The following is a 9349-nucleotide window of genomic DNA, read 5'->3' as shown; positions in this document are numbered from 1 at the left end:
TGTGTGATGTGCAGATAGCTCAGAGGGTGACAGGCTGAGGTGGAGAGACAGATATGACAGGCTGAGCTAGAGAGAGGCAGAAGCGTGGACAGGCTGATCGAGAGAGGCAGGGGTGACAGGCGTGAGGTAGAGAGCAGCAGTGAGTACTATGCCGAGTGTAGAGATGCAGAGAGCGACATGGTCAGAGGCAGAGAGTCAGAGGGCAGAACGTGATGGAGGCTGAGAGCAGAGGCTTCGGCTTATGCAGAGTGTTATGGTGGACAGTTGTGTCAGAGAGTGCAGAGCAGACAATAGGCTGGAGAGATGCAGAGGGCAGACAGGCTCGGAGAGAGAGGCAGAGGTGACAGGCCGAGGCAGAGAGGGCAGAGGTGACAGGTTGAGAGGCAGAGAGACAGAGGGTGGACTGGGTTGAGGCAGAGAGGCAGAGGATGAGTATTGAGGTAGAGAGGCAGAGGGTGACAGAAGTTGAGGTAGAGAGCCAGAGGCTACAGGCTAGAGGCAGAGAGGCAGAGAGGGGAAAAGTGTTGAGCCAGAGAGCAGAGGGTGACAGGGTTGAGAGAGAGAGGCAGAGGGTGATATAGGTTGAGGTAGAGAGGCAGTAGGGTGGAGAGGTTGAGAGTAGAGTCACGAGGTGACAGGGTGAGGTAAGAGAGGCAGGGTGACAGGCTGAGGCAGAGAGGGCAGAGGCGACGAGTCTGAGATGAAGAGGCAGAGGTGACAGGCCAGTGTGCAGAGAAACCAGAGGTGCAGACAGGCCAGATGCAAGAGGCAGAGGGCGGCAGGACGATGGTAGAGAGTGCAAGGTTGAAAATAAGGTTGAGGAAGAGAGGCAGAGGGGACAGGTTGGATGCAGATTGGTGCAGATGTGGACAGTGTCGAGTGCAGAGCACAGACTCGAGTGATTAGACCGAGACAGATATGCAGTGTGGTGACAGGCTGAAGTGAGGTTGCAAGAAGAGAAATTACAGGTTGAGGCAGAGAGGCTGGAGGCTGGACAGTTGATAGAGAGCAGTACACGACAGGTTATAGGAAGAGAGGCAGGGGGTGACAGATTGAGTAGAGAGGCAGAGGGGGTGACAGGCTGGAGGCAGAGAGGGCAGAGGTGAATAGGCCGAGATAGGGACAGGGGTGACAGGCTCTAGATAGAGAGGCAGAGGGTGACATGTTGAGGTGCAGAGAGAAAGAGGTGAAGAGGTTGAGGTCTAGAGGCAAGATAGACAGGTTGATGCAGATAGCAGAAGGTGGAAAGTTTGAGGCAGAGAGGCAGAGGATCACAGTCAGAGGCAGAGAGTACAGAGTAATGATTATAGTCAGCATATGATAGAGGCGGCAGCAGGCCGAGGCAGCGACGCAGATAGTGTGATAAACTGATGCAGAGAAACATAATGGCGACGTCGATGTTAAGATAAGATGGCGATCACGCCGACAGGACGGCGAGATCCGACCATACTGATGCAGAGGTTCGGAATGCGATTACGTCGATGCAGAGATGCCGAGTGTGGATGGTCGATAGCAGATACAGATAGTGACACCACCGGCGCGTGGTGACATAGCGACAGCCAGTGGTGGATACAGATGTAAGATATTCGAAGGACTGATGCGGAAAATGAGCATGAAATGATAGAGATGCCAGCGCGACAGGCCGATGCAGATGACAACGCGATTATAACCAGAGAGTCTTGATATGCACAGGCCGATGCAGATATGATGACAGGTCGATATGAAGATGATGAAAATAGCTGTCTGATGCAGATAAATTATGATAGTGATCATATTCAGGCAGATATTCGTGATATGACACGATAAGAGAGCGTGATAACTGTCGACGCAGATGCCAGAGGACGGACAGGTCGATGCAGAGACATACCGCGACGTCGATATAGAGATATGCGGAGAGGCTGAGGAGGCAGGCATCGGGGCATGCGGCGATGATGCGCCCGCCGAGGTCAAGCGCAGACATGCGCGACATCGATGCGAGATGCCGCATGCGGATCATAAATGATGCATATATTCAGCGATGCCAGGGCTGAGGAGAGATGATAAGACAGGTCACTGATGGAGATAGATACAGATAAGTGGACACACTATGCAGAGACAGAGGTGACAGGCCTATTAAGATGGAGGCTGGGATATTTGAGGCAGGAGACACAGAGGCTGATATATCAGAGGTAGAGATGCGAGTAACCACAGGTTTAGGTACTATGCTATAAGATATACAGGCTGAGGTCATGACGATAAAGACAGTGATGGTGGCAGAGATAAGAGGCATGCTTGAGGTAGAGAGGCAGAGTGGTGGAGAGGCTGAGGCAGAGAGGCAGAGGGTAACAGGATGAGGCAGAGAGGCAGAGGGTCACAGGCTGAGTTTAGAGGCAGAGGGTGGACAATGCCTGAGGCAGAGATGAAAGAGGCTGCAGGATATATTGAGGAGAGTCAATATGACAGGCTGCAGAGAGGCAGAGGGGTGGACAGGCTGAGTAGAGATACAGAGGGTGGAACACTGAGGCAGAGATACAGAGGGTGATTATGTCGAGGCAGAAGAGCAGAGTTTGACAGGCTAAGAGAGGCAGAGGCCTGATAGGTCAGATGCAGAGAGTGAGGGTGGCGCTGAGGTGAGATGAAGGCCGTGATTATGCAGTCCGCAGATTTTTAGAGGTGACAGGCTGGAGGCATAGGAGGCGCAGGGTGACAGGCCGATGTGTGATGAGAGGGCAGATTAGGCTTGAGGTAGAGATGTTGCTGACGACATAGTTTGAGGTAGAGAGGCAGAGTGGGTGATATATTGAGGTAGAGAGGCAGAGGAATGATATATTGAGGGTGGCTTATAAGAGAGGGCGGTAGGCTGATATGAGTGATTTAGAGGGGGTGGACAGCCTGAGGTAGAGATGTTATGACGGTTTGGAGAGACGCAGAGGCGGGAGAGGCTGAGGCAGGAGAGGCAGAGTGGCATTCAGGATGGAGACAGGAGGGTCACAGGTCAGAGAGGAAAGTGGACAGGTTGAGGTAGATATAGAGTGTGTGGATGAGGCTGAGGGAGAAAGAGCTCAGGAAGGTGACAGGCTGAGGTAGAGAGGCAGAGGGTGACAGGCTGAGGTGGAGATGAAAGAGGGTGAGATTAACTGAGGCAGAGAGAGTACAGAGGGCGACAGGCCGAGGCAGAGCAGAGGCTTGGATAGGTCAGGTGGTAGATGAGGGCCTTAATTAGGTTGAGGAGAGGCAGAGGCGACAGGTTTGGAGAGAGAGGCAGAAGGTGAACATGTCCAGGTAGATGGCAGAGGGTGGACAGAGGCTGAGGAGAGAGGCAGAGGTGAGACAGGCTGAGTGGTGGAGACATGATAAATAGACAGTTTGAGGGCAGAGAACAGAGGAAGGGACAGTCGAAGATATCGAGGGTGACAGGCTGGAGGCAGAGAGGCAGATGGAGACAGGCTGATAGTAGATAAAGAGGTGGACAGGCTTGCAGAGGCAGATAAATGACAGGCTCAGAAGGTGCACAGACAGAGGCGGTAGGGCCGAGGTAGTGATGCAGGAGGGTGGACAGCCTGAGGTAGAGATACAAAGAAAATAAGATGAGCTGAGGTAGACAAAAGAGGGCAGTGAGATGAGGAGAGGGAGGCATTGTGACGGAGGCAGAGAGCAGAGGCCTTGCAGGTCGAGGCAGAGAGGCAGAGGGTGAACAGGCTGGAGGCAGATGGGCAGAGTGTGGACAGGCTGAGGTAGAGGTCAAAAGATGTCGAAGAGAGTGCCAGAGGGCATCAGGCTGGAGACACAGAGTGACCACTGGAGGCAAAGAGAAGCAGCAAGAGGCAGCTGATGCAGAGGCTGGATAGCTGAATAGGCTGAGGCAGCAGAGATGAGGTGGGCACAGGCTGGAGTGCAGAGCAGGCAAATAGGTGATATGTGTCCAGGAAGATTGGAGTGATGTATTGAGGCAGATAGAGGGTGACAGGCCGGAGGCAGAGAGGCACAGAGGACACACTTGAGGCAGAGAGTAGAGGTGATGAGGTCGAGGCAGAGACAGGCAGAGGCTTTGGATAGGCTGAGGCAGAGAGTCAGAGGCCTGGATATTGAGGCAGAGAGGAGAGGATATTGAGGCAGAGCAGAAGGTGAACATGTCCAGGTGAGACGCATGAGGTGGACAGGCTTTGAGGAGATAGATAGACACAGGCTGAGGTTGAAGTATAAGAGAGACAGTCTGAGGCAGAGTAGCCAGAGGGTGAAATGGTTCTCTAGGTAGAGAGCTCAGAGGGTGATTAATGTTTTAGAGTAGAGAAGGATAGATCATGGTTGATAAGAGAGATACAGAGGTGACAGCTGAGGTAGGAGAGGCAAGCAGAGGGTGGACACCTGAGGAGGCAGAAGGTGACAAGTTGAGGCAGAGATACAGAGGTGGAGAGGTTTGAGGCAGAGACAACAGAGGCCCAGACATGGAGTTTGAGCAGCTGAGGGCAGATATAGAGGGTGAACAGGCTGAGGTGAGAGAGGCAGACAGATATTGTTTGAGGCAGAGGAGTCAAAAGCACAGGTTGATGCAGAAGAGGCAGAGGTGGACAGGCTGAGGCAGAGGAGGCAGATAAGGACACACTGAGGCAGAGACAGCAGAGGCGATTATGGCTTGAGTTTAGGAGGCAGATAGCTGGATAATAACAGCAGAGCAGAGGTCAGATAGGTCAGAGAGGTAGAGCAGAGGGGGTCTGACAGGCTGAGGTATTATAATGAGGTAAAAGGTTTGAGTTATGATGCAGAGGTGGACAGTGATAGAGAGGCAGAATAAGACAAGCTGAGGTAGAGAGGCAGAGGGTGGAGGAGGCTGGAGGCAGAGGAAGGTTGGTGAGGCACTGACTGATATAAGAGTGCAGAAAACAACAGGCCTGAGCCAGGATGCAGGAGAGCAAACACGCTGATAGCAGGAGAGATGCTACAGCGTGACGGCTGAGGCAGAGCCCAGAATACAGACATACTTGAGGCAGACATGTGAGGTGGGCCTGACAGGCCGGAGGCAGAGACACAGATGGTGGACACAGACTGAGTAGAGATGAGGTGACAGAAAGAGAGGCAGAGGGTTGATAGGCTGAGGTAGAGAGGCGGAGGTTTGAGAAGGCTGAGGCAGAGAGGCAGATGGGGTGACAGGCTGAGGGTAGAGAGGCAGAAGGTGGACAGTTCTAGGTAGATGCAGAGGGTGGACAGGTTTGAGAGGTAGAGAGGCAGAGGCGAGAACAATGAGGGGAGTGAGAGGCACGCCGAGGAGAAGCAGAGGGACAGGGCTCGAGGTTCAGTTATGAACAGAGCACGGCAATTTAGAATGCCAAGGTAGTGGGTCTTGATTCTGGGACCACCTCTGGCACACAAAAATACATCTGTATGACTTGTGTAGAGCCGCGGATAAAAGCTGCTCACAATGGCATATTATTATTATTATATTATTATTATTATACATATTATTAGATACACATTATTATTTATTTATTATTATTATTTATTATTATTATTATTATTATTATATTATTATTATTATTATTATTATTATTATTATAGGTAGATATCAGAGGATGACATAATTGAGGTAGATACAGAGGGACAGGCTGAGGCAGAGAGCAGAGGCTGACAGGTTGAGGTGGCTTAAGCAGAGGGGTGGCAGGTTGAGGTAGTGATGCAGAGGGTGAATTAGCCTGAGGCAGAGAGGCAGAAGGTTGGACAACAAGAGCGGCAGAGGGTGGAGAGGTTGAGGTAGAAGAGGCAGAGGCATTATGGCTGAGGAGAGAGCCCAGAAGACAGGCCGAGGCAGATATGGAGGGTGTACAGGCTGAGGTGAGAGAGGCAGAGTGGTGTGTTAAATTTGAGGCAGAGAAAGAAGGCAGACAGGCTGAGGCAGAGGCAGAGGCTGAATAGGCTGAGGTAGAGGAGTGCGGAGGCTGGATAGCTGAGGCAGAGATGTTGAGGGTGACAGGTCAGAGGAGGCAGACAGCATGGACAGGTTCTGCAGATGCAGAGGTGGACAGGCTGAGGTGCAGAGACATAGAGTATGACAGGTTGAGGTAGAGAGGCAGAGGTTAGACAGTTTGAGGAGAAGCAGAGGGTGGACAGATTTAGTAGAGAGTCAGAGGGTGGACAGGTTGAGGTAGATGATAGAGATGACAGGCTGAGGTAAGAGAGGCAGAAGGAGTGGAAGGTGATCGCAAACGAATGTCCTAATGTTATAGAGGAGAGAGAGATGGGCAAAGGTTGTAAGAAGTGAGAGGGAACAACGAGGATTCCAAGTGGGGTAGATAGGAGGAGGGGGCTCCAAATAGGTTAGATGAAAGAGAGGAAGGGCCAGAGAGGGGGATACAACTAGAGGGGTGCAGGGGAGATGGATGAAAGTTCCAAGTGGGGTAGAGAAGGAGAGGTCTCGTCTCACATCAGCTGCTGGGTCTCGTGATGGCCTGAACCCGCCTTGACCGGGCCGACTGGTCGTGACTGGGGTGAACTTCGGCTCCCAGACCACTCATCACCACCTCCCATATGCCCCCACTCCGCTTCTCAGCTGCTTTCGCCTTCCTCGCCTCCTTCTCTCTACATCAGCCATTCCTGACAGGCTGATCAGACTCAATTTCCAGCCCCCTGATAAGTCAGGCTGCTCACAGTAAAGCTACTGCAGGCAGATTAGTTGTCAGCAAGCTCATAGCCTGATGCATATAAACCAGAGTGGGTGGCTCTATTCCCTGGCAGGATGATCAGATCTGATAGCAACCTAATCAGGATTCTACCTTGTAGATGTTTCATATGTATAGTTTCCTGCAGACAGCCTGGTGAACTATCCTTATTCGTCAGCTGAGGGCTGAAATTGACCGATCAGCCCAGGAAATGGAGCTCACCCGCTCTGCAAATGTAAATATGATCCAGAAAACATTGTGTCCCTTACAGTTATACACATGTCAGTTATGCAAGCTAACAACCAGCACAGATACACTATATATGTACAATGTATGTGACACCTTCAAATTGAGGGCCGGATATTTCAGCCACACCCGCTGACAGGTGCATAAAATCGTTAGTTGCATATCCATGCAATCTCCATGAATTAAATATTATCAGAATGGCTCACTGGAAGAGCTCAGTTCTTTCCAAAGTGAGACCGCAAAGGATGCCACCTCCCAACAAGTCAGCCTGGCCAAATTTGCCCTTGCCAGAGCTGCCCTGGGTCAACCAATGCTGCTTATTGTGAAGGAAACCACAGGAGCCACTGAAACTTGCCCAGCTTCAAAGTGGTGGGGCCAGCTTCACACAGAAAGCGACTGCTGGAGTGCTGAAGCTCCTAGTGCATAAAAATTCGCCTGTCTCGGTTGCAACACTCACTACAGAGTTCCAAATTGCCTGAAGCAACGTCACACAAGAACTGTGGCTGGAGGATGTAAACCGCTATTGGACTCCTGGAGAGGTGGGCATGCTCTCTGAGAGAAAATCACACTTCACCATCTGGCAGTCCAACGGACAAATCTGGGGTTTATGATGGACAATTATGGGAACACCACTGCCCAAATGCATAGTGCCAACTATAAAAAGTTTCGGTTGGTTATAACAATGGTCTGGGGCCGTTTTTCATGGTTCGGGCTCCTTAGTTCCAGTGAAGGAAATCTTAACACTACAGCACACAATGACATTCTGAAGATTCTGTGCCCACCACAAAAAGCTCAGCTGGTCTCATTGCCAGCATGACAATGCCCCAGTGAACAAAGCCAGGTCCATACAAAAATGGTTTGTTCGAGATCGCAGGGAAGAACTTGACTGGCCTGCACAGTTCCGACCAACCCCATCGAAAACCTTTGGGATGAATTGGAACGCCAAAATGCGAGCCAGGCCTAATTCCAACAACTAGTGTCCTAATCTCACAAATGCCCACATGGGCTCAACAGGAAGCAGAATAGACAACACAGGCAATAATTACAACAGACTGTAGAAACAAAACAGATCATTTATTGAATCAGCTTATTCCTACTTCTCCTTTTCATACACACACAAGCCTAACACACTGACCTCTTCAAATTCACTGCCTCTGTCTCTTCCCACGTTTATCTTTGTGTAGACAGCACACAAACTGCACATGCACACACCGACTCACCCACCCACACCCACACACACAACCCACACACACACATCTCACCCACACCCAGCCTCTGTCCCTATCTGCCCTGACCATATACAACCCCAGTGGCTAACTGCCACTCAGTACAGCTGAAACTGGCCGCCTGTCGAATAACCAAATCAAACCAAATCAAATTTTATTTGTCACACAAAATATTCAAAGCAGACGTTATAGCGGTAGCTAACGCTTGTGCTTCAGCTCTGGACAGCAGCAATATCTGAAGAATTTCAAAACATATACCCAATACAAAAAAAGCAAGGAATGGATTTTGAGATCGATATAGTGAGGGAAAGGCTTGATCCCCGCGAGACTGCTTGCCCACTGAAAGAAATGATCAGTCTATACTCTAATGGTAGGCTTTATTTGAACAGTGAGAGACAGAATAAAAAGAAAAATCCAGAAAACGTATGTCAAAAATGTTATAAATTGATTTGCATTTTAATATAGAAATAAGTATTTGACCTATCAATCAGAAAGATTTCTGGCTCCCAGTTGTATTTTTACAGGTAATGGAGCTGAGATTAGAGATACTTCAGAAGGAGTGCTCCTAAACTTCAGCTTGTTACCTGTATAAAAGACAAATTCGTCCGTAACAATCAATCAATCAGATTGCCAAACTCCACCATGGCCAAGACCAAAAGAGCTTTCCAAAGGATGTCAGGGACAAGATTGTAGACCTACACAAGGGCTGGAATGTGGGCTACAAGACCACCGCGCCACAGCTTGGGGGAAGTGATAAACAGCTGAAAGTGATTAGTCTCAAATGGAAGAAAACACAAACAACTGTCAAACTCCCCTGCCTGGGGTTCAAACAAGATCTCACCTCATGGAGCTGCAATGACTAAGTGAACGGTGAGGAATCAGCCCAGAAACTACACTGGAGATCTTGTCAATGGTCTCAAGGCAGCTGGGACCATAGTCACCAAGAAAACAATTAATAACACACTGCGCCCAAGTGAAGGACTGAAATCCTGCAGCCCCCATATAAAGGCCCCCCTGCTCAAGAAAGCACACATACAGGCCTGTCTTAGGTTTGCCAATGAACATCTGAATGATTCAGAGGAGAACTGGGCTAAATATTGTTAGGGTCAGATGAGACCAAAATTCGTAGCTCTTTTTGGCATCAACCTCAACTCATTGTTTGGAGTGGGAGGAGGAATGTTGCCCATGACCCCAAGAATACCATCCTTGACCATCAAACATGGAGGAAACAGTATGGTTTTGGGGATG

General features: G+C 50.0%; 1 protein-coding gene across 1 annotated transcript in view; it reads left to right on the top strand.

Annotated features, from left to right (window-relative positions):
* The first annotated feature begins 1831 nt into the window (after positions 1-1831).
* LOC121586701 overlaps positions 1832-9349 on the top strand; it is a 22283-nt gene continuing 14765 nt past the window's right edge. Inside the window, exon 1 of the mRNA XM_045226580.1 lies at positions 1832-1983. Coding sequence (XP_045082515.1) covers positions 1832-1983 — 152 coding nt within the window. The remainder of the gene's footprint in view (positions 1984-9349) is intronic.

Source organism: Coregonus clupeaformis, chromosome 17 (genome assembly GCF_020615455.1).
Source record: "Coregonus clupeaformis isolate EN_2021a chromosome 17, ASM2061545v1, whole genome shotgun sequence".
In the NCBI taxonomy this organism is placed as follows: Eukaryota; Metazoa; Chordata; class Actinopteri; order Salmoniformes; family Salmonidae; genus Coregonus; species Coregonus clupeaformis.
Note: the sequence above shows the minus strand (reverse complement) of the source record. Positions and strands in the feature narration are given on the sequence as shown.